General features: G+C 40.9%; 1 protein-coding gene across 1 annotated transcript; it reads left to right on the top strand.

The window, feature by feature from the left end:
• The first annotated feature begins 50 nt into the window (after positions 1 to 50).
• lmtk2 (lemur tyrosine kinase 2) lies at positions 51 to 26,190 on the top strand. Its single transcript, XM_043225951.1, has 14 exons — positions 51 to 777; positions 9,080 to 9,207; positions 9,303 to 9,453; positions 11,118 to 11,194; positions 11,672 to 11,790; positions 12,210 to 12,297; positions 17,063 to 17,193; positions 19,332 to 19,416; positions 19,504 to 19,625; positions 20,006 to 20,155; positions 20,237 to 23,099; positions 23,208 to 23,340; positions 23,829 to 24,083; positions 24,164 to 26,190. The coding sequence occupies exons 1-14, from the start codon at positions 642 to 644 to the stop codon at positions 24,190 to 24,192; spliced, it is 4,467 nt and encodes a 1,488-aa protein (XP_043081886.1). The 5' UTR covers positions 51 to 641; the 3' UTR covers positions 24,193 to 26,190.
• The last annotated feature ends 142 nt before the right edge of the window (positions 26,191 to 26,332 follow it).

Genomic DNA, 26,332 nt, shown 5'->3' with positions numbered 1-26,332 from the left:
TATATATATATATATATATATATATATATATATATATATATATAATTCAGACATGCCACCCCAGCACCGTAATAAATAATAATACTACGCTATTATGTATTACATGCAATATGAATTATTCTCCCGCACAGATAAAAAGTAGGCCTTTGTTTTTTGGCCTAATGCAGATGAAATGGAGTGAAATGAAGTCGGTGTCCCGCAGGATGATACCGGGGCCGGTTCTTCCGTTCCTCTCCGTTCTGACCGCCGCCGCCCGCGCGTGACGCGGGGCGTGACGTCACGAAACATGGCGCTCGCACGGGAAGGTGATGCTGGACCGCTCTGTTTACTGCGCCTTTGATTTCCCCACGAACCCAGACGTTTTACGATGCCGGGAAAAGACGCGTCCTCGCGTTTAATCGTCCGAGAGAGGTAGTAAGCGAACGAGCGGTTTAAAACGATGAGACGCAATCGCAAATAAGACGCCGGTAGCGGTTAGCATTTAGCTTAGCTTCACAAACATCACAGAACTGTCGCGTTAGCTAACGCTCGTAACCGCGGCGTGTGTCTAATATCGCGCAACATGAGTCTTTGACACGGCGGGCATAAAGATATAGATGCGCGTAGACGTAGACGAGCCAGTCCGGGCGTCGTTTATTTAGATGTGCCAGCCGTTTCTAGGTGGTCGAGGTAGTGGATTAGCCGCAGCGCCGAGGATGGAGGCTCTTCGCGGAGGTGTGTGTTTACTAGGATTTGCCACTCTCTCTCAAGCCGCTCCGGTCTCAAACACACTCGCAGGTAAGACGTCCAACGCTGTCAGTCGCATTATTTTGAGCGATCGTTCATATTTCTTTTTATAAATGTCGTGTGGGGTTATTGCGGTGTCGTATGTTTACACGATACACACGGCACTGCCACGGGACACGGTTTGTTATGCTGTCATTAGATGAGATGAAGGCTGACCTGACTGCAAACAAACCGCCCTGACAGTGAGCAAAGCTGTCAGCAAATAAGCACTGACCGTTGTTTCAGAGCTGGAAACCCATCCATACATTGGCCGGCCATGCTTTGGTGTTAAGTTACTTTTGATTTTGATCCATTTTGATCTCAGACCTTTGCGTTGGCCTGCAGGATGATCCGCGTATGAGTCAGTATGAGTGGTTTTGCAAGAGATGCGGTCATCAAACAGGTGACACGCCATATATTTATGCGTTTTATCCAAAGCAACTCACATCGAAGGTATACATTTTATCATTTTGTGCGTTAATGGGAATGAAACCCATGGCACCGGTGTTGTTTGTGCCATGCACTTTCGTTTGAGCTACAGGAACTGTAAAGCGTTTTTGATTTACACTTTTTTTTTTTTTTTTTTTTTTAAAGTGGTTTTCGCCAGGTCAGGTGTCCATTTTTTTCAGACTCACCATGAGGACATTCCCCATGTTGTGCATAAGTCACCCCTCAACCATTGACTATCATAAAGAAACTCGAAATATCAAATCAAATTACTTTTTTCATGACTGGGAAATCAGGAGAGCAGACCACAGAAGCACGGTTTCTGTTATCTTCTCAATATTATTAAAGCAAAAAATAATAATAAGCAGCTGGAAAGAGCTCACACATATTCTCATTAGAATAAAAATGGATGAATTTCACAGCTCATTCGGTCAGGTGAGGATTTATTCGTGGCCATAACCTCATTGTACGAAACGATTTCTGTCATTTTGACTGTAAGTTCCCCAAACCGTAAGTGTCACTCATCATTTAAAACACAATAGACTTACTCGTGCCAAGGTGGGACTACTTCCTTATAACATGCTGCATGACTTACAGTAAGCCAGCGCGTAAGCTCAAGCATACCGCTCTTATCAGTGGTGAATGATTTACTTGCTTAGAAGGACTTTTAAAAAGATGACCTAGTAATTACAAGCACTCACGAACCGTCTACACGTAACAAGTTTTATTTTCAAGACCACTTTCTACAAGGCCAGTCGGGCCATTCGTCTCTCAGTAAGCAAATGGTCTGGTTAATTAGTACTAAAGATGATGATGATGATGATGTAGTGAGGGAAGCAGTCAGCACAGTGTGATGAAGTCTGAGCTGACTAATAGCTCTGACCCAGATGTGGTCTTCTCACTGCTTTGGTTTTGTTACGTGTATTAGGTCTTATTCTTTCATTGATATATTTTGGCATGGCAATTATGATTCAAATATTTCATTTCGAAAATGAGCTGCTGACATTTTAATATTTATTATCGAAAAAAAAAAATAAAACAAATTTTTTTACGCGCATGTACTGTCACTGTAAACCGTAAAATATAAGAGTGTATATGCACGTAATAAATATACACAGTATACACGCGCACGTTAGGTAAACAAAAACTTTTATTTTGGAATGCAACGAATCACGTTTAGTTCTTTGAAAGCACTGAAAAGGGCAAAAATATTTTGGATCATCCTATACACCTTGGAAGTCAACTTTTTACTGAATTTTTTGAATGTGCAAGACCTGCGCTGCAGATAGATAGATAAATAGATTCATGTTCATTTATTAATAGGTAATAACTAGAAAAATATACTAGTTTACAGTGTCAAGAAGTGTGAGGTACTCTTTATTGAATGAAGTGAGGTCTTGCGTATTACACAACTAAACTGACAAACGATTTTTGCGCTTTTGTAATTAATACTTTGAATTATTAATAGCATATCAACGCTTTGATGTGCATTTACCTCCCTAGTCAAAGTCAGATTGTCTATATTGTACTCTGCCTTGTTAATATATATATTTTTTTCTCCCTCCAGTTATCTGTGTAGAGTGAAAGCGTGCCGTTGTTCGTTTCTCGCCCTCGCAGCATCTCCACATTGTTCCATGCAGATGGGCTAAATGCGGAAAGAGTGCTATTGATAGTAGGCCTGACTGTGTTTCAGCTTGCTCATGACACAATTTCTCAGCGACAGACTTTAAAGTCTCCGTCGAAACACCCTGTTCCCGTTCTTTCCGGGGGTTTATACTTTACACACAAAACGTGACTTAATCGTCATTGTTTGTTTTCAGTCGGGCAGCGGCATAGCGATGCTGTCGTTATCCAATGACACTACAGGCAATCTAGCAGCGCCTAAACCAGTCAGACAATCATTTTAGCAAATGAAAACACCTGTGCACAGCTTTAATCTTTTCCAGTCAGCCGAGTGATTCAAATGGACGGACTCATCTATATGCAAAACTACGCATTTTCAAAATCTGTTATTCAGTGGGTTGGAACAAAAAGTTGGCTAGTTAGGATAACGTGCATGAGATGTTAGTTAGTCAAGTTAGTCAACAAGAAACGAGAACGTTCAATGATAAAGTGTGACGATAAGCGCAACTCTTCCTTTTTTTGTCAGTTATAATGAACAATAATAGCCTTCGTAAGTGGCTTAAGAGGAAATGAAGACAAAAGCGAGCACATTCAGCGCCGTACTGCTGTCGAGTTCAAAATAAATATACGTAAAATATAAATTTGTGCTTGGCCAATACTATATGACCAGGAACAAATAAAAGATGCGCGAGACCATGAATGCCTGGCGGATGACGGATTGTAGCTCATGTTTAATCACTGCAGAGACGTCAGAGCCAGTGGCAGATGACGGAGGGACTAGACGAGCTTGAGGCTGCCGAACACCGAACGATCGCCTGGAGCTATGAAATCAGCATATCACATACTCTACCTTTATAAATAACAACATTCTCACCTGAAAAACTCTTAAAACTAAACTTCATGACACGATAACAGTAGTTCTCGAAGAATTTGCTGATTTTTGGGCAATGATGTTTCGGAAGTCCACGAGAACAGAAAAGAACACGTATTGATAAATGACCATTGACTGTGCGAAAATATAAAACTATAAAATACACTTTTTTTTTTTTTTTGTGCGTGTGTGTTTGCGCACTCTGATGTAAATAAACTCGCGGACAGCAGAGCTGTGCTAGGTTCCATTATGGATGGGTACCAAAAAGTGGTATGGTACTGTTCGCTGTTTTGGTACCATTCAGTGGAAACGGACATAATTGCATACTGTAGCGAACCAGGTGGAAACGAGCCATTAGTATAAGCTGAGCTGCTACTGCGCGTAATTATCGAGGTCTGCACAAAAATGTATGCATAAGGTTTGTGGATTTATTACAGAATCGGTGCTGTGATGGCTTTAGATTGTGTTTAGAGTCATAATCCTTATAATCTTGCAAATATTGTAGTGTATGAGGGCCTTTTATCGCCCACACAGCATTTTATTTTGAGTACACTGACAGGCAGCCAGTATAAACTTCTGACATGTCGTTAATTTTGAAACATAGAGTGAAAACCCATCAGTTTAAGATTAAGACTACCTTCATTTTTGCGTTTAACATTGTCTGAAATATTGCAGGGTCAGGGTTTTTTTCTTGTGATAGCATATTATGACCTCGAAATACATTTGTCTTAGTGCATGATTTATAGCATTTTGATGTTAGTGTTACTTGACTAGCTCCATATGTTTGGGTTTTTGACATTGTAAACTTGTTCTGTAACTCACCTGGTACCAAGGACTGAAGAATACTCAAAACATGTCACTCCTAATGGGGCTTTGAGCTATTTGAACAACAAAAAAAATACATTTATGACATTTATGTTGTTGTCAGATTTTATAGTTTTTTGCCAAATATGAAACTATTTGGGAGACAGTTGGGGAGAGTTTAATGTTTGTCTGAGAGGCATTTCAAGGATGACCGCTGAGTGACATGACTTAGCTGGCACTAGAGTATGAGTCCAGTGGAAAAAGTCAAGGCACCCAATGAAAGAGCTCAAAGACTTTATCGGGTGTGTATAGCACCCAACCTGAAACATTGGCATTCATGTTCTCACCATGCTTGAGGTGCCACTCATTTTGAAAGTATCCTGAGAAATGCAAGTTTTTCCCAAGAAAACAAATGCAGCGAAGCTCCATCTACTTGCCACCACCTCACCTTAACAACATGAGTGTTATGGGACCCACTGTGAGAGTACCATTGTTTTGGCACACTTCCTCGTTCTAGAGAGCATTCGATTGATGCAAATTTCACTATGTCTCTGCTTGCAAGCTTCATCTGTATTTTATGAAATAGAAAGACTGAGAATTCTAGATGCATATGCAGTTCGTCAGCGTGCACTAGATATGAATGAACTCAAAGCTAACAGAAGTCTCAATCGTTGAGTAGTTTGTTGAATGATTGGTGTCATTGTGTCGCATCTACACCCGTAAGGCCTCAGCAAGTGAACTGTCTAAAAGTCTGAATCTGTCCACACGTACGCCAAATTGAGACAACAACACCCTTTCCAATTGGGTCATCTCCGCTTCTGTGTGAGCGGACATCACTTCATTATGCAAGAGAGCCGAAATAAGAGCTGACAGCTTGGTGTTTATTGGCCTGAGAAGCAGTTGAATAATTTGTGCCGCTTGCCAAGTCATGATATAAACTCATGACTCAGATAAGAAGAACAAACGGGGAGGTGATTGTGCTGCTGCCCACTGCTCGTCACTCACCAGAGGAGCAGGGCTTCAGTCCCACCGCAGTAATGATCAACGCGTCTCTCATCCCCTCATAACCTAGGCTGTTACTGAGCTGGAAGTCAGCCGCCTTTTGCACTCGCTCGGTCACAGATGCACTGAGATTTCGGCCATCCGCTCAGAACACACGGCGCAGCATTGTCACTGATTTACTTTTCAACTTGGCTCTCGCTCGGGGATGCCACCTTCTATACGCCTGAAACCGGTTACTTAAATGAGACGCCATTTATTGTTAATAACTAAACCTCTGAACTGCTTTCTGCGCAATTGGGTGTCGTAAAATTGTACGTTCACACCCTGCAAGGGCTCATGGGCGAACTGCTGTGCCCTTGATCAAGCTCTTGATTAAACCCAGATTGTCTCTCATTTCAGTAACCGCAGCTTAAGTTTTCAAACTAGAACAGAAATCTCCTACATTTACATTGTGTATGTACGAGCGCATGGGCCATTGCAGAAATTGTGACATTTGATATGACCGTAACCAGGAAAGATGGATATTAACAGTTTAACACGTTTGGTGCACACTGGATTCATGAAAGAAATATTAGCAACTGGAGACATTAATAAGCCTCAGATAGACTGGTGTCAAAGTGTCGAGATGCATGCTTCTGTTTGTGGGTCGACGAAAGAGTGTGAGATGTAAGAGTCTTCATTAGAAAAGGAAAGATTTTTAGAAGCAAACTTTTTAAAATCTAATTTAAAGCACCGAGTATTATGAACTCTGCAATTGTTGTAATGACTAGTAAAAATACTAGTCCTAAAGTGTTTTTGCTCAGAATACTTGTGAGTGTACGATTTAATTTTTGGGCTTCCATGTCATGCTTTGTCTTTTGAAGTTAATATCTTTTCATTGGACATGTTTTGCAAAATTGCATTTTGGTAACGCCACCAGTACCAGGTTTTCTTTATGTGTTTTTTTTTCTACACAGTCAGTTGTCACTGATTACTTGGCGTTTGTATTATATTGAACTAAATTGCCTGGGTCTTGTCTCTCGAGGCTGCCTAGCAACGGGTCTCTCATGTACATCCCAGAGCTCTCTGTGTAATTGCAGTGTTAGATCATATTGTCATTTGACTCTGCACTGAAGGGTTCGGGTGTACGTTTCATTCAAAGGGATGTGGCTAGAGGGTAAAGGCACGTTTACACGACAGCGACGTGCTAAAAACAGAAAGGTTTTTCCTTTGCAATTTTTTCATGCAGATGACAGCTTTTTCAAAACAAGCCCGTTCACACAAAGTCGCAAAAACGACTTAAAATGCATGCAAGACCCGTAGTTGGTATTGTAAAGAGACGCAATGTGAACACGTGATGCGCATACGCGTGACTTCAACAACAAATTTGCTTTAATGTAGTTCACGCAGAGACAATAATGCCATTGTTTTCAAAATCTTGCACCTTTAAAACAATGTTTGGAAACAGTATACCGCCTTTTCGGACTACTTTTTGGTTCCATTCATAAGCGCTGCCTTTTCTGTCGCGTATGAGAAACGTTAATTGACAAATGAAACTGAAAACATAACGAAACCGGGCGACTCGTTTGAACTGAGCATGTACGGAAGCAAGAAAAAATTGCGAATTTGTCAAAGTCAAGCTTACAACGTGGCCAAAGAGCGCCTGTTCAGAACAGATTGAATGTTAACCACTTTTTGTCTTATGACTATAAACTGTGATAAAAGTTCATCAGCATGCATTGATTAATGCAAAAAGATGTAATAAACATTGAAATCAAGTCATATGCTGATGCAACCGACTGAGAAAGTCGCAGAAGATTGACCAGTGGGGAAAAAATGAGTCTGAGCCTTTCTTTCAGCAAGCGAGTAACTTGAATTTAAATCCTAATGTAGTTAAAACTGATTAAGCCGTCTTTTCCAAAAATGTTATGCTATAGTTGAAGTTCAATTCAGGGGAAAATCTCACACTAATACTCCCAAATCAACAAGAGATCAATCTGTGTGAAACTTCAATGTGAGATCGTGGCAGAAAGAAGGTTACTCTCGAGTCAAAGACCCGCGTGCTGCAAAACCACCTTTTATGAGTAAGTGTTCAAAATAGCTCCGTCTTCGCTCCTCAAGTTTCAGGGCTCCGTGTGTGGCCCGCGGGATTACCGATGCCACATTTATTACTATTACGGGAGATCGTGCCGGCCACCGCTGAAAGATCGGTCTTAGCATATTATCCATACGTGCGCATCCTTGTCGGCTAATTGCGCAAGACAAACTACTGGGTTAGCAACACGCCAAACACGCACAGACACATGTGACGTTGGCGGCCCGGCTCATCTGATCCGAGATCTGTGTTACTGACCTCTCCTGCCACCAATTATGCCGCCTGCTGTTCTGAACCCCAGAGGGTTGTTTTGTTTTGATGAGAGGAATGGAGAGCGGCGTTAATAGTGCTGTAGTGACAGAACAGGTGCTGAAGCACATCCAGCCTTTCAACACTTGATATCTGAACCGCCGTCAGACCCGTCCAGAGCACAATGTCCTGCAAATGTTTTGCATGTAGGCCGCTTGGAGATCAGACTCGTCCTGCGATCTGTTCAAGAGAGACGGGAACGGAGGAAGTGTGTGCCGTTACGCGCACGTGGCTTTTTCTTTGCAACAACATGGCGTATTTCTATATAGACCACTTCACATCTAGGTGAAAGATTCACCCTGCAAACTCTCTTAGCTCTTCGTACCGTTAGCCTCTAAGTACAAGGAAAATGTTATAAAATTCGAAACTAAAATGTTGAAATCATTTGAATCTTAAATCGGTGCGGCCAACTTGCAACATTTTGCAATGAAACACATATATTACACAATATCGGGGTATGGCTTAATGCGATGCAAACTATAAAAGCTGTGATTTCATTCAATAAATTCATAGTAAATAAACCTGTTCTTAGATACCGAAACACTGGACTGCATGAGTGCAAACGAACACAGTGCCAGCTTATTTATTCGGAAGCATGAGATAAAAGCTCGATTCAATGCTTAAAATTGAGGAAATTAAGATGTATTTTCTGCATTTTCACATCCGTGGAAAAGGATGACAAATACGAAAATTAATATGCAAAAATGTAACTCACGCTCAGGAATTGCCTGCAATCCTCCTGTTAAATATTGAACTTTTTTCAGAAGGTGCTTCCAAGCTAAATCTCTCCAATCAGAACGATTCATTCTTTCGAAACGGAGCAATTCAGTTCTTTTCATATCTCTACAGAAAAACGAAATCTCAAGTCTTATTTCCTGCACATACACACGTCTATACGTGTCTACATCGGATGTGTGTGTTGTAGTGAGATGTGTTATAACTAAACCTCTCCCATTGTAATCAGCTAGTGTCAAGTAGGCTGTTAACCTCTCTGAACCTGCTGCGTTGTTGCTCTAGAAACCGAAGAAGATCGGTGTCCTGGAGCGGAGGAATGATTAAATGAGTCTGCGGGCTCTTTCATTTCAAATAATCCCGCTTGCTACATAAGAGATTCCCTCTAAAAGATCACCTCTCCATTAACGTCCATCCGCTCCGAGCTTTAATCAGGTGTTTGTGTTCGGCAGAGGCTGCTGGGTATGTGGATTTCTCTCTGACCGTCTCGCTGCTCTTGTCTCTGGCTGTGCTGGTGGCCCTCGTGATATTGCTGCTCAACTGTGCTTCCTGCTGCAAAGAGCAAGAGATCAACTTTAAGGTGAGCGAAATAAAGTGGGTTTTTTTGTTGCCTGTAACGCTTCGACAGTTGATCGCGACTAGCATTCATTTCAAATGTGATTTGTAACTCGTCAGGAGTTTGAGGACCACTTTGAGGATGAGGTTGATTTCACGCCTCCAGCGGAGGACACCCCCTCTATGCAGTCGCCCGCGGAGGTCTACACCCTCGCTGTTCCTCCTGTGCCCCTCCCTGGACCCCCTCACCTCCAGCTGCCCCGGATAACAGGTCAGAAACATCTGACAAACTTCACAGAGTTCAGAGTTTGGGAGATCTGGGGTTTTCGATGATTTTGAAAGAAGTGACTTAATGCCTAAGGTTGCATTTATTTGGTTTGGAAATATAATGTAAGATTATAACCATTTAAAATAAGAGTTTTGTTATGTAAATATATTGCAAAATGCCATTTATTTGCATGCAGTCCTTCAGAAATCTTTCCAATATATATTTTTATTATCAATGTTGAAAACAGTTCGGGTTTTGCGGGAAATATTTTTTTCTAGCGTTTTTTTGATTAACAGAAAGTTCAAAAGAACAGCATTTATTTGAAATAAAAGTCATGTCACATTATAAATGTCTTTTCTTCCACTTTTGATCAATTTAATATAGTCTAATTGAAAGTATTATTATTATTTCTTTTTTTGTATATAAATATTACTGATTTGGGTGCAATTTTGCAACTTTCTTAAACATTTGCCCCTTAAGCTTACGTAATTGATATTTGCTGTAGTGTGATAAAATCAACTCTAAAACAAAGATTTTCTTTCTTCAAAAATCAGCAGTCACTAACAGTCAAAAGTTTTTGAAGAGTAAGATTTTAAATTTTTTTTAAAGAATTCTTCTCTCCTCTCCAAGCCTATAATTATTTGATCCAAAGACAGCAAGTAACATTTTAAAATATTTTTGCTATTTAAAATAACTCTTGTCTGTTTAAACACTTTAAAATCTAATTTATTCCTGTGATTTCAAAGCAGATTTTTTTTTTCGCGTTATTACTCCTGTCACATGATCCTTCAGAAATCATTTTAATATTCTGATTTACAGTTTAAACATTTTTTTGTCCGGTTTCTTTGATTGATAGGAAGCTCAGAAAAAAAACAGTTTTGCGAAATAGAAATCTATTCTAATATTCTAAATGTCTTTATCATCTTTTACACAATTTGAAGCATCCTTGCTTTAAAAAGTCATTTAGGAATTAATTACATTGTAAAAAATATTCAGATAGAAGCAGTTATTTTAAATAGTACAGCTGTATTACTGCTTTTGCTGTATTTTGTATCAAATAAATGCAGGCTTGGTATGGTTAAAAGAAAAAGAAAAATCTTAAGTTTTTAACTAGTAGTGTATATTATAAAACTTGAAAAGGTTTTTTTTTTTTTTTTTTTTTTTTTTTTTTTTTTTTTTTTTTTAAGGTATAAGTATGCAGTTTTTGCTCTCAACATTTTTCTGAAGTGCTGTGTGGTTGTGAAGCCTGCGGTTTCAAAATGCACGATGCCGATAATTAACTTGAACACAGCCCGATATATTACATTATCTTTAGTGAGAATAAAAAATAAAAATAAGTATGTCCACTGGTGACTGTGTGCTGTGGTATTTTTCAGGTAGATCCCTGCCCTGCATTAAATCAACCTGAAACACGCCGTCTTTACATTTATTGAATAAAGTGTATTAACTGCTTTCCAAATTCTTCTGAAAAAAGCCGCATTGCGATGAATAAAGGGTCGGCCTCACATAACATGGCTTTGTTCTTACTTTTCTTTTAAGCGTTGTATTCAGAGTAGCTGAAGCGTTACAGTGACTTTTCCCCTTCTTCTTGCATTTGCTCTTCATTTAGTCATATTCATCCATCTCTATGTTTGTCTGATTTGATTAGATTTGTTTTTCTCTTGTAGACGTCTCATCGGGTCCTCATGTGGCACGACACTCTCTCAGTTACATTCAGGAGATCGGGAACGGCTGGTTTGGAAAGGTAAGCTTGTCTTCCTGTGTTTACGCGCTACGCTAAGCGTGTGAAGGTGTGTTGGTAGACTTGAGTCTTCTCACATACACCGCGTGAACGCAGAGCAGTGACTATTGAAGTATTTGTCAATCTCTCTGGAGGATTCATCTTAAATAATCACATCTCGTGATCTTGTTGGTACTTGCTCTCATCTCTATGCCGGGGACCCTCAGGGGCCGGAGTTTGACGTGTGCGAGGGAGCATTATACGGCACTCAAACTGTCCTCCCACAGCCTGTGTGTGGATGTGTTTACCGCGATGAAGACTTAGGGGAAAACCTTGTTTCCTGATGCTTTTTCCTGCCTAGGTGAGCCATGGGAGCGTCCTCATCTGAGCCACCTGCTGCGCTGTGATACGCCTAACAGGCCCCGAGCGCCCGGGGAATCGGTCCCGTACTGAATCGCTTGGATCGATCCGTTATGAAAGTCATTTGTCTGTTTCTGACAGGTTCTGCTCAGTGAGATCTACGTGGACCCTGGAGTCGCCCGGGCGGTTGTCAAAGAGCTGAAAGCCAACGCCAGCTCCAAAGAGCAGAACGAGTTCCTGCAGCAGGGAGACCCGTACAGGTGAGGGGGGCCTTTGTCCTGGAGTCTAAAATATTGTTGCGTGTGTCATTTTTGTAGTGGTTGCTTCAGTAGATGAGATGGTTTAATGTATTGTGAGCATGTGAACTTCAGGAACCAAGTAATGCGGGGCGGGGTTTATCCGTTGGGATTTGGTTGGCTTGTGACCGTTGCATCATATCTAGAGCGAGAACATCACAGAAGACGGGCTCTTTTTTGACTTGAGGTGGTTCACAACCCACCTAACCCTCTTTTTTTTGTTTAGAAACAGTTTTGTTTACAGTTAACACCTTCTGGTGGAGACATTTTTTGGATTTTGAATGTTGTCTTTAATGCTTTTCTTACGTATGCACATTATTGTGGTGAGCTGAATCTGTTATTTACAGCTAGGTGAATGTTTTTAATTATTTGTGCGTTCACAGGGTCCTTCAGCATCCCAATATACTGCAGTGTCTTGGTCAGTGTGTGGAGGCCATCCCTTTCCTTCTTGTTTTTGAGTACTGTGAACTGGTAAGTTCTTGATTCGTGTAATCTCTTTTGTATAAAGCACATTTTTTTCCATGTGTAGTTTATTTCCATGTATTTCCGTATTCAGTGTAACGGTTGAATTTTCAGCATCTTTACTCCAGTTCTCAGTGTCATACGGTTCTTTAGAAACCATTCTACTTTGCTGATTTGATGTTCAAACATTTCTTATTTTTATCAATTGCTGCTTTTCCGGTACCCTTCAACATCTGTTTTGATTCTTCAGCATCTTGTCTAGCGCTCCAGATCATGTTGTCTTGCGCTCTTGTAAGCAGCTGAACCGGCCGTGGTGGAATCTTGTTTCACAGCCGCACAAGGCATCTCAAATTCTGACCGGACAAGTCTGATGAAAGCACAGATACACCAGCGTACCTCGCTACTTCATTTGTTCCCAACACCTTAATTAGGCCAGCATCCGTCACAAGTTACACAGCCGGTGTCTGTCAGTGGGCTGCTTCTTGCCCTTTGATTTATTTTCTGTTTTTCTTGATCTATTTCGGGCGTGCTGCTTGTGCCTGAGAAGGATATGAGCCACATAACTGCATGCAGTAGGTAGCTCTCCGATTCCCTCATATCCCAATAAAGCAACAGTGTTCTTTTACTGACACTGTCACTCTCAAATTGCTGCGTTGGTACATTTTATCACCGTCCTGCAAAAGATATTAAGAACTACTAGAATATGATTGTGAAAATGATTTTACAAACAATCTTGCTGGTTTCTAACTTTCTTTTGTGCATGTTAGTAATAAAAAGGTAAATGTAAATATTGAAGCATGCCTCAAAAACAATATTCTTATACTGAATATATATAATTATATATTTTATATATATATATATATATATATATATATATATATATATATATATATATATATATATATATATGATTATACTTATGTTTCTACTTATATATATATATATATATATATATATATATATATATATATATAAAATATGAATTATATAAATGTGAGTACATGTAAATATTTTCTAAATATGTATTTGAGTCTTTATATATACAGAAATATATATATATATATATATATATATATATATATATATATATATATATATATATATATATGTGTACACACACATACAACATTTATTTCAAGTAACAAGAACTTTGTTTCAGTTTTAATTGACTATAATATCTCTGCATGAAGCTACACATCAAATAGTATTATAAATACAAAATGTTGAGTTAAAGACACACCATGTGCTTGCTCTCAAATGTCTCAAATGTGCAAAGTGAAACAACCAAAAAACATGTCATCATCTAATGACTTCCTTGCCAATGGTTTTACGCACATGTTGACCACCGTGGAGTGTTGTTACTGTGAGTACATTTGCAGAAGCATAATAATAACACGGTACGAGACGTGCCAGTTCACGGCTCAGTGTTTGCACAAACTAACCAAACCATCCGAGACGATCTTCTCTCATTCCTTTCAGTTTCTGCTGAGGTCGACTCCGCTCTCGCTCTGTAATTAGTTGGCTGTGTGTTAATCCCACAGCAGTTGTGGTTGGGAACATTCTGCGCACCTGACCAGTTGTTAGGAACAAGGTCTGTGGTCTGGGATCCTCTGGGCCTGAGCAGGTGGATGGCTTCGAGCCATACCGCCCGTCTCTAGAGACCGAGAATGAGCTCACTGTGGCCCAGTGTTGCGTAATGCAGTCTGGGCCGTTTCCTTAGCTGGTGTTGCGGCTCGGGTTTCGACCCAAGCAGTTTCTTCCTGAGTGTAGCTTCACACGAACCTAGGGTCTGAGGCACAGGGCTGTTTAGTCGTACGGTCCTACAAAATCACGTCAAGGAGAAGCTTGGGTGTTTTAAAGACAGACCCGCTTGTGTGGGATGAGTATTCATATGGAGAGGTTTGGTTGAGGTAGTCAGTGGTTATATTAGTGCTTATTTAATGTGCACTGCTATGTTTGTTATGACTGATCAGAGTTCAGTGTTGTTGTTTTTTCTCTTTCAAGCCTCACATTTATGTCTCTTTTATGACTGGATTCCATTCTGCTCAGTAAATGACTTTTACTGGTCATTCGACCAGAGTTGGTTTTTAAAACGTTTACTGTTTTACGAACGCTACCGTTCAAAGGGTTAGAGTCAGTAAAAGTTGGTTATGTGTTTAAACAAGGCTGAATTTATTCGAGCAGCAATATAATGAATAGTCATTTTTCAAAAAAACTTGCATTTTCAGCGTCACATGATTATTCAGAAATCATTGTAATGTGTCGCCCTGAAACACGCTGGGGTGTGTTTGTAGCAATAGCCAAAAAATACATTGTATGGGTCAAAATATTTTTTGCCTAATAAGGATATTAAGGATAGATCATTGAAAGTTCTATGAAGAACTTAAAATTTAAAACCATAAATAAATATAAAAAAACCCTAGAGATTAGTAATGTGCATTGCTATGAACTTAATTTGGACAACTTTTAAAGGAGATATTCTCAGTATTTTGAAGTTGCACCCTCAGATTCCAGGTTTTCAAAAAGTTTTTTATCTTGCATTATTAGAAACCAGATATCAATAGAAAGCGTATTTATTCAGCTTTCAGATGATTTTGGAAAAACTGACACTTACGACTAGTTTTCTAATCCAAGGTCACATATGTTGATTTGCTGCACAAGAAACCTTTTTATAATTAGCTAATGTTGTTCTCCTTAATAGCTTTGTGGGTAACGTGATGCATTTAATTAACAGGATTCTTTAATGAGTAGTAGGTTAAAAAAAAAAAACATTTTTTTTTATGTAAAATGTTTAACACGTTTTTCTCACTACTACCTTTACTGATCAATTTAGTGCTTCCTTACTTAATAAAACTAATTCATTACTTTTGCAAAACTCCTCCCGACCCTACACTTCTGAAGAGTGTGTATTTATACGAGCATGCAGTAAGAAGCACGCTAGTATTCCATTCTGAACATACTGCACCGTCTCTCCTAATGAGAGTCAGCTGCTGCTCTGCTCATTTCCAGTTAGTAAGGTGCAGAGGAGGAAGTTCTTTTTTTAACGCCGTATGTCCCATCACTCTTGATTTTCATGTTTTCCCTTGCATTAAAATATATGCTCAACGTGCGTCACTCTTCCGAGGTGTAGGAAAGCACATTCGGATGGCTGATTTTCTTTGTGTGTGGCCGGTAACCACTGGTAACCCTGACACAGTGCATTTTAGAGAGAAATATAGCTGCAGGGTGCAATTGGAGCTGGTTTGCAGAATGCCAGTTGCTCTCTGATTGAGTGACAGTCTCTCCTGTAAAGGCTTTCTTTAGGGAGCTGCGCTAAGTGTATGCGTGTTTATGTGTTTAAAGGCAGACCAAGCCCACGGTAGGATTTACAGAGATCTAAAAGTAAGCGTATGTTTCTCAGCGCTGTGCACTTGAAATGACTTTTAGAAAGAAATTTAAGGATCAGTGGTATCCGTATGTATCACCCGAATTCGTAAGAAAGAAATGAGAATATTTGCTTTTTTTTTTTTTTTTTTTTTATTCATTCATCACTAAAGATTTGTGCATTAAATGGTAATCGCCAATGATTATAATGGGAATTACTAAGAAATGTTACAAATTCAACGGTTATGATGATGATGATGGTCATATAGCATGTGCAAAAAGCTTAATCACAATTAAAATTTGGCATTTTTGCATTTGCCTGATTGGATTTTCAGAAAATTTGCCACTGTTTGGGTGAATGTTTATGTAATCATGTAATCACGGAGTGGTCATAACCAAAGAGGAATTATAAAAAAAAAATGGATAAATGTAAGGCAAAACAGTTTGCCAAGCATGCTCTGTGCAAAAAAAACAAAACTCCGTTACCAGCTCGCTTGCTTTACGGGTTGGCTGATTTCACACAGTTAATCATATATTACATGGCTGCCAGCTGTACCGCTCTTTCTCCCGCTGCATTCCAAAGGGAGTACTTTGCCCTGTGTCGCTAGGAGTCTGAGATATCAGGATCCTCTCGAGACCAGTGTCCGCGTCCTCTGCGACTTGCGTAATAATACTCTGTCGTTGAGTGAGTAGGCCTCCAGTTGTGGAAACGGTCAAATGTTTCGTCTGACTAATTAATAATAACTAATAAAGATATAGATATAGCTATATATAGATGTATGGCTAGGCTATGGGTTGAGGTTGAGTGCGTTGTTATATTATATAGTTTTATCGATTTAAAAAATCAAAGCAAAGCAAAAAGAATAAAACGCAACAAATCAAAGCACATCACAGCAACAGAACAAAGAGTAAAGCAAAGGGGAAAAAGGCAAAAAGTAAAACAAAACAAAGTTTTACACCAACAGCACGAAATGTACTTGTTTTTTTTGCCACTTTTTATGAAATGCACTTTTCTCCAAGAGCTAAACTGGCCTGTCGTCTTTGGCCCAGAAACCCAGCAGCCCTGATTTGCCCCGAACTGTCTTACTGCTGCTTTTTTATTTTTAAATTACTGTGACACAGCATATAGTAGTCTCTATCAAACCACCTTTCCCTTATTTGGTCGAGTTGCCCGTGCAGCAGAACAGCATCTGTACACAGAGAGAATACTGCCCCGCTGTGGCTGCTGCCTTAAGTCACCTTTCACACACTGGCTGAAAGTATAGTACAGGATTGACTGGCCTTTGAACAAACCTGATCTTTCAACCTGAGGTCGTTGATGATAGCTGCTTCCCCAGATGCTTATTCTCAGCAGATTGTTTGATTCCGTGGTCGTTAAATGTGACCCTTGTGTTTGTGTTTTTGTGTCTAGGGGGACCTGAAGAGTTACGTTTCTCAGCATGAATGGCTGTACAGGAATGGAGAACTGCTACAGCTGCAGAAAATGGCCTGCGAGATCGCTGCTGGGGTCACCCACATGCACAAGCACAACTTCCTGCACAGGTTAACCATGCAAATGTGACCTTCACCTTCGATTTACATCTCAAAGATGCACATACATTACATTTCCATTTCCTTTCTCATCGGTTTGACATTGCTTAACCTTTATGCAAAGCGCGTTTGAAGCAACTCGTGGCTTCGATCCGAACGAGTCCATTTGCAGCTGCACGTGTGTGTGTTTTTGTCCAGCCTTTCCGCCTCTGCACTGGCTAGCCCTTTTTTTTTTTCCAAAAAAGGCCACGGCGCTGTGAAAGGCAACGTTGCACTTTCATTCTTCCCCTTCCAGTCTTCTGGAGGAAGGCTGAGTTATCTAGGGTGTCTTGCCATGCTGAGCACCCTCCTGCATGCTCAGAATATGCTAAAAGGTGTCCGATTGCACAGCTCCCCTGGATTATGGGGTGTTGGCTGTCCACCGCCACTGGGATATGATGATTCTGCGGTTTGAGCGTAAGAGGATCCCCCCAAATGGGGGCGCCGGGAGTGGGCGGGCATATCTGGCCTACAACTCCAAAGGAGGCATGGAGTTTCCATACTGTTGTTGTGGCTATTATGAATACACTTTGGACTTTGGATTTTTGGTTTCAGAGTTGATTTACTGCAAAATGCTGTTTTGACACTCCCACCGTGGGCATCTGCATGACTTGGTTTAGTTGTCTGGAATGGCGCGTGGGGCATTTTAGCCAGTTTCATGTGCCCTTTTCTTATTTTTAGTATTAAAGTAACTAGGAATCAAAACAGTAAAGTTTAGACTCTTTGTGGAGTGACCCAAATAATCTCACCCACCCTCTACTTAGGCAAGTGCACAGACACCCAATCACCATCAGGTGGCGCTATAATAAGAACGTTTTACTAATACCTCAAGAACTGTATTAGCTGGAACAACCCGAAAAGAAACCCAAATATAAAAATAATTTGTGACATATTGATTTTCTCACACCATCAACCGTCTCATGCCATCAACAAGAGCTGCAATAGCTGAAATATCATCATAACTCATAACCCTGTTCTTGTGACAAAGTTGCACATTTTCTCACCCTTTACAGTGTGCTTTATGGGAAAAGCTATAATGGAATCTCCTATAAATATGTGTGTGTGTGTTTAGGTTAACTTTAAGGATATTAACCCTTAACCATGTATGGCCAAAAGCACAGCTCAGCTTCTCAGTGACCCGCCAACCGTACTGTATTTGCCCCTTTAGCCAAGGCCAAAGTGCAGCGTCTAAAATATCTGTCAATTTATCTTTCAGCGGTTTCAGTGAGCATGACAGTAGTCCTGTGCTGTGTGAGCACACCGCTAGTGTCAGCGTTTTCTCGAGAGAGGGTGTAAAAGAGACACTGCTCAGAAAGATAGTCAAAGCTAAAATCAGGGCTGGCATGTTCAAGAGCTCAGTCTGAATGAGACACCATATGTCCTTCTGTCCCACTTACTGCTTCAGTGGGCATATTGTTCCCCACTGGGAACAATGCTCTGGTGCTGTGCGAGTGGGTCGGGAAAAGCTCAAGCATCAGTGTTTTTTTGTCAGGGTTCAACAAGTAACCTGTATCTCAGATTTATACTTGTCCTATCAGGATTTTCTCTGAGCTCATCAGAAAAACAAAAAAAATCGACATGGCACTTCAGCTAGTCTGTTCTCAGTAACCTTTGGGTTAAACTACATTGCAAAACACACTTACTCATTACCTTTGGCATGGAGTTAGGAAACAAACAAACAGACCCACTCGCAACTTAATTATGTGTTCACACTGTCAGCATGCACTTACACTAATTGGACACATAGTGGATAGAGATGATGACAACTTTGCAGTGGGTTTGCAGCCGGTCATTAGCTCAATGCCAATTTAAAAAAGATGACTTGCAAATCATATTTTAGTTAGGAGTGATGATTTAAGGTAGTTGTAAATGGGAGATTAAAAAATCAGAATCTCAGGTTTTATTGTAAAAAATTGACATGTCATTTATTGTATCTTGTGGCCTTGGTTCCCAAACACAAACTATACATACTTAAATGCATGTTATTGAGTGTGTGAACGAACCATGCATAAAATTGACCTTATAAGTTTAATTCATTATCAATAGGCAGTATAGTCAAACATCACACTATGAGAAAAACTATTTAAATGCGATTTTTCACTCCTTCACAGTGATTTGGCTTTGAGGAACTGCTATCTCACAACAGACCTGACTGTCAAAGTAGGAGATTATGGCATTGGCCCTTCGAGTTTTAAGGTACAACTTGAAAAGGCATGATCAGTTTGTTTTTTACATAATATCTATATATCTATTACAAAAGTATTGTTTCTTTGTCCTTGCAAGGAGGATTACATCACCACAGAGGACGACCAATGTGTAGCACTGCGCTGGCTTGCTCCAGAGCTGATTGGTGAGCTGCATGGGGGTGTGATCACATCAGAACAAACTAAACCCAGCAACGTTTGGTACGTAACTCAAAAACATAGTTACCCTATGTTTAGATGTGTAACAGCAAGCACTTTTGAGTCTTGAATAAAAAAAATGTGTAAAGAGTAGTAGTAATAGTAGTAGTAAAACAGTAGTAACGTTGTGTCGTCTCTCAGCAGTCGGAAGTTTAGAGCCCTCTGAAAGTGAGCTCCCTCTGCACTTGTCTGCATGCAGGGTCATAAATTTAAAGGTCTTTGACTCTTATAGCATCTGTAAATCACTCAGACTGCCCAAGTGAGGGCTTGTATGTCAGCCAGCTGGTCTTATTACAGACATACAAAGTTTGTTTTTTCAACAATTTACTTTTTATATGCATTAGGTTATATGTTCATAACAGAACAAGATTTTTGGTTTTCAGGGCATTGGGTGTGACATTGTGGGAGCTGTTTGAGGGTGCAAAGCAGCCGTACCCTCACCTTTCAGATAGAGAAGTGCTTCACCATGTACTCAAGGATCAACAAGTCAGACTTCTCAAGCCACAGCTGGACTTGCCATACTCAGAAAGATGGTTAGTCCTTCACATATGCCTCTATTTTTATAAACAACTCCAGTTTGTGTCAACATATTAACACCGTGCTTTGGCCTGCAGGTATGAGGTTCTACAGTTTTGTTGGCTGCCGGCAGACAAGAGGGCCACTGCTGAAGAGGTCCACCGCCTGCTCACTTACCTCCGTATGCAGGGTCAGAAAGATGTGGAGGATGACTTCGAGCAGCGCTGGAGCTCTCTCAAACCCAATCCAACCACTCGTCAAGCCACCGTCAGTCATTCCTCCTTCCCCATTCTGGAGCAGTTTGATGACGGCAGGGAACCAGACGAGGTGCTCACAGTCACTGAAACGAGTCGCGGGCTGAGTTTTGAATACGTGTGGGAGGCAGCCAAGCATGACCACTATGACAGCCACAATCGCTCTGCCATGGACACTACTTTGAATTACCACAGTATGTTCTTTCCAGTGCCACGGCAAGATATTCAGGCCCATTTTCCTGACACTGTAGCGCAAGCAGAAAATGGCAGAGTCCCGGAAACTTTGCCAGTGTTTGATCCACATAAAGCATCATCTGGAAACGACTACTTTATTAAGTTGGAGGAGCTAGATGAGAGCGAAATTGGCATGGGGGAAAGTCAGGGTGCTGAAGGCCCCGATGCTTCAGAGCAGCATCAGTATGTAGTCTTACAGGACGTCCGGTTGGATGAATCCAGTACGGATGCTGATTTCTTTCATCAGAGCATTGACTCAAAAGACTCTTTCCTTCAGGACAGCCACATATGGTCCTCAAGTGAACATGAGAGCCCTTACCATACCAACATTTTCAGTGAGGGTGATGCAAAACTGGAAGACACTCATTCATTCACGGGAGGTTTTATGGAGCTCCCCGAGATGAATGTACAGAAGAGGGAATCTGATGGTGAAGCCAATGGGGAAGAGGCAAGTGACAGTTTCCAGAATTCTTTTTTAGGGGTTGGACCAGAAGCCATTCATCTGGAGGTTTCTGATCAGGAGAACTCAGATGTAATGAAGCTTCTTAACACAGAGAAACTGGCTGAGAACTTCTTGTTTCTTAAAGAGAACAGCCTTTTGAAGGACAAGTCACAGTCAGAATCAAAAAATATCCAGGAGACTATGAGCTCCATCATTGAGACCAATGTCTCAGATAGTGTAAACCTTGCAAGTGAGTCTTTGAAATCATCTGGGAATTCTACGCAGCTTAAGGATGAATTCTTGGACTTAGTCAGCCCGATTTTAGATGATTTTCTGTCGCCTTTAAAAGGAAAAGAAACAATGGTGCCTTTTGACATATTAGTAACAGGACAAACCTGTAGCAACCACCTGCCAGACACAAATGGCTCTTTGCGTTCTCCAAAATCTGGGAACTACTCCTCTTCTGATTCTACCTCTGAGAGTGTTGAGGTCATTGTTGACAGTCCATCTGATAGTCACCAGTCCCTTGAAAGTGCCACTACAGATACACAACATATGTGCATAGATGCCAAATCCCCCAGTCTTGAAGAAGGTTTTGGAGCCTCAAAGGAGAATGGGCAGTATCGAGGAATCAGCGATGCAGCTGAGCTTAGCTTTACTACTTCACCTGTTGGTGAGTGTACAGAAGGTGGCCTCACTGAAGGTCTAACAAGTAGCGACTCAATGAGTGATATAATAGAGCTGGACAAGAAGACAGCCAATGATATTCCACAATCAGAAGCCATCGATCAAGAAACTTTATTGGACACGCATGTAACTCAGGACATGTCCTCACTGTTGGTTTCAGATGTCTGTCTTGATCAAATAAGTCAGGACAGCCTTCTTGATGACAGCACCTCTTCCACTCTTCCAACCATTGAGAATTCGGCTGAAACGCCAGATTCATTAGATTCTTTGGATGTGGTGCATGGACAGTCTTTGGAAACGCCTGTTAATAAGCTTCAGCCCCCATACAAAGCAGCTGACAGTGGGTATGAAACAGAAAACCTGGAGTCACCTGAGTGGAACTCTCAAACTGGCTTGAGGGATTCCTCTGAAGAACATGAGCTGGGAGGTGCAATGGAGCCTGCGGCACTGGTTCCACCGGAAATCATAATTTCCGATGTGGACACTGTACCTGAGGTTCAGGTGAATGATGTGAGAGTTGACCACCAACAAGAGCCTGGTGAAGTTCACTTGGGTGGAAACTACCGAGACTCTGCTTACTTCTCAGACAACGAGGAACTGGATAAGAAGAGTGATGACATCAGCGGAAGCGTCTCTGGAGATGCTTCATTTTGGATCCAGAGTAATCAGGAAGCTGGCGAAAATCAAGAAACCGAAACTGTTGAGGAGCATTCGGTACTGGAGACTTCTCCTGAACCTGCAGGTTCTACTTTAGAATCAACTGAGGGTGATGTCCAAGCTACAAGGACTGTACTTCCTGAGTTGGTTCTCACCACAGAGGAAGACTGGAGTCAGGAAAAACCATTGACTGTTGATGACTCTGACCAAACTCATTCCCATGCAGCCACAGAACATGCAGCAACATCCACTACCTCAGTGCAGCCCTCAACAGACATGGTCATGGTTCATGCAAAACTAACCAGAACCTATGCTGGGGAGATAACAACAAAGAAGAAGGAGCCGGATATGGAGGGGAGATACCTGGGCAAGCTCGATGGCTCCTCGATGGAATTCGGCACCGAGGATGGGATGGATGCTGATGAAGAAGATGAGAACAGCGATGAATCGGATGAGGATGTGCGCGCCTACCGATTACACAGCTCTAGTTCTGAGTGCAGTGAGGATGATGTTGTGCACCCTGTACCTGTTATCATCTCGGATGACAGCAGTTCCCTCAACCTCAAAAGTCTGCTGAAACCCAAATCTTTTCAGGCTGCTAAATCAACATCAGAACAGGGCAGCAATGGAGATAATAGACGTGGAGTGTCATTCTTTGACGATGTCACTGTCTACCTTTTTGACCAGGTCTGGTGTTTTTTCCATTTATTTTTTTCTAATCTGTTTAAATACAGCTTGATTGTTTTTTAAGAGGCTTTTCTTTTACACCTGATGGTCTGTTTTTCTACCACACAGGAAACACCAACAAAGGAACTCGGTGAGCATACTCTTGACCCTAGTAGTCAATTGTCTGAATTCAGCAGTCCCGTGGCCTCCTCCAGCTACCTTAACAGATTTACCAACTCTGAGAGCTCCACTGATGAAGAAGGTAATGACTGCTCATTTCTTTCTTGGTTGTTTGTCTGCATGTTTACATGACAACGATTGTGCTAAACAGTTTTTCCTTTGGACTTTTGAAAAGTTTTGCCGACAGACAAAAATGTTTTCAAGAAAATGTATGATTCGTTATTCACGCCAGGTCAGTAGTTGTTGATGTTACTTCATAAAGAAACACTGGTAACCCTTTACTGTTGTTCTGATGTACTCCATGATCAGGGATGAAAACCACTGCTCTGTATTTTAACCGTAAACCCTATAAACCAATGGTGCTTATCCTAAGGCCAATCCAGAACAAAAAGAGCAACATTTAAGAACAGTTCATAGTCTGAGGCATACAGAATGTTTTTATTAAAAAACCCAACGATATTTCAAAGACCAGAAAGCTGAATTTTGGCCTTTTCTCATCAAAAAGCCATGGGTGGTTTGCAAACTTCAAACTGAACGCTAAGCCCTTAAACCCTTTGATTTGATTCACAGGTGGTGCATTTGAGTGGGACGATGACTTCCCATCTCCAGAGCCCAATTTCCTTTCAAAGGCAGCCAGCGATCATTCTGCCAGTAGGCCCGGTGGGACCTCTGCAGCTTCCAAGTATTTCTCCCCACCCCCAGCGAACCGCACCCTGGAGCCGAGCTGGAACAGCCCCTCCAACTACTCGCGCTTCTCCATCTCTCCAGCCAGCATCGCCAGCTTCTCCCTCACCCACCTCACAGACTCCGACATCGAGCAAGGGGGTAAGTTCAGCACCAACATCCACACACAAACAGAGCGGGACCTCAAGAAACTGAACTCTCAATCTTGTTTTTCCTTGCAGGGAGCGGTGAAGACGGAGAGAAAGATTAAACAACCTGCCGGACGCGTATAAATGTCACGGATGTGTTCGATTGGAAGGCTTTGATCGCTTCTTTTGATCGCTTCGTATTTATTTGGGGATATGAAGGGGACTGCAGAGACTAGGCTGACGTCTTCTGGTTTTCCATAAACTATGATTCGCTATGTTTCTTTCGTCAGTGCAATTTGGAGAAAACTTGCTTCACACATGCTTTAGAAACTTTCTCACGCTTCCCAAGTGCCCTGCCTCACTTTTTTGCTTTCGCTCATACGCATTTCTTCATAGTGTCCACATTTTCCGTCAGAAGGATGAAGATTTATCACGCGACCAGAGGACTCTCTGTTAAACACTAATGAGCCAATAGACTCGAACTCAGTTGTGCAATTGAAATCGTATAATACTTGCCTTTTATTTTAACACACTGGATTTTATTGTTTTTTTTTTAATGTGAAATCTAGTGTGACAAGCTTATTTATATGATCGTGTAATGGATTTGATGTCCAATAGAAGCAACATGGGTCTCCACAGATATTTTTGTACAGTGTTTGGACTACTTGCATACCACTTTCACCCCAAGCAGCGGCTAGCGTAGTTTCAGTGGCATGTTTTGTATTGAAAGGTGTAGAAGTCAGGATACAGGCAGCTGGAGGGATTTGGCCATGAGATGCTACGTTTTTTTGTCGCGGGTTGTATAATGATCGGGCCATCGCAGTGCCTCACATCCCCCTCATCCCACTTTGAGGACGCATCTAATCTCAATTTCAGTTCAAGTTTGCATTTTTTTTTTTTTTTTTTATTCAGCGCAAAGGGGATCTAGAACATATCCAGGCCATATTTCACCCCAAAATCTAAATATTTTTTTTTTATAGTTTAAATCTCAAAGCGTTTGTATTATAACGGTAGTTTTTGATTTAATGAATCGAAACACGAAAGATATTAACGTTGATATTTCGCTAAATGTCTTATTTTTTTTTCCCTCTAGATTTTGGGTTGAAATGTGACCCAGACAGTCTGTGAGATTCATCGTCGTTGTTGGCGGTAGATTGAACTACAGGGAGAGAGGCTAGATAGCAACTCGCAGAACTTCCAAAGGTAAAGGCTGCTTGTAGCATCGTGTAGGAATACTGTTCAAAGAAAAAAACTAAGAACCTCCTTTGTTCGGACTCCCTTGTGTTAACGTTGAAGAGCAGCTTGAGAACGCTCAAGGGATGGGAAGCGATTGGGCTTTCCCTCTACTTTATTTTTTGGTGCGCATGTATTGTTCGTTGGACCTGAAAGGTAATCGTCATAGGTCGTAGAAATCATTTATATTTGCCAATCTTGCTGCTCATGATGCTTTGGGTCGACAACGACGGCGTTAAACTAATGTGTATATAGTAGAAATCAATCAGCAAGAGAAGCGCTCGGCGTCGTTGAGGCTGGATGCGCGGTGATTTTGGTATGGTGTACTCAAGATAATGTCGCGTAAATTGGGAGGCTGATTATTTGTAAAGGTTATCGCTGGAATAATAATCGGGTGCATAGCGTCAACATCCCCTTGTAATTCAGTACAGTAATCTCTGTTTTAGACCTGTTGAATATCTGTATTACCAGCACTCGATTTCAGTTCAACTTGAAATTTTATGAAAGGAAATTCTTCGGTTTTATTCTACAGTATACTTTGCTTAATCTTGCACATCTTTAAAGTGTAACTTAATGTTGAATTGTTCTCCTGTATATAAATGTTTAATTTTGTCTGTAAATTGGGAACGATGCGAGGAGGTACGATGACCGATTTTGTAATTTAAAGCTAAAATGCGACATCACGGGTGAGAAGTGATCGGAAAAAAAAGACGAATTAATGATGAAATATCGGGGAAATGCAGGTCATCACGTCCTTATAACTTGTAAATTTAAAAAAAATGGTGATATTTTTACTTCATATTGATGATGATCATGCCTAGTATCATTGAAGGAATGGTTTATAATTATTGCTCTGTTTATTATGGAATTAAATGACAATGAAATTCTATGACTTGTTTTAATTCTCTGTCATGCATGCTTCGTTTGCAGGACCAAGGAGCGACGCGCGTTTGCATTCGATTCGTTTATTTTTGGAAATCCACATAAATCCATAGAAATATATTTTCTTAAACTCACAAATGAAAACAA

Source organism: Puntigrus tetrazona, chromosome 3, assembly GCF_018831695.1.
Source record: "Puntigrus tetrazona isolate hp1 chromosome 3, ASM1883169v1, whole genome shotgun sequence".
Taxonomy (NCBI): domain Eukaryota; kingdom Metazoa; phylum Chordata; class Actinopteri; order Cypriniformes; family Cyprinidae; genus Puntigrus; species Puntigrus tetrazona.
Note: the sequence above shows the minus strand (reverse complement) of the source record. Positions and strands in the feature narration are given on the sequence as shown.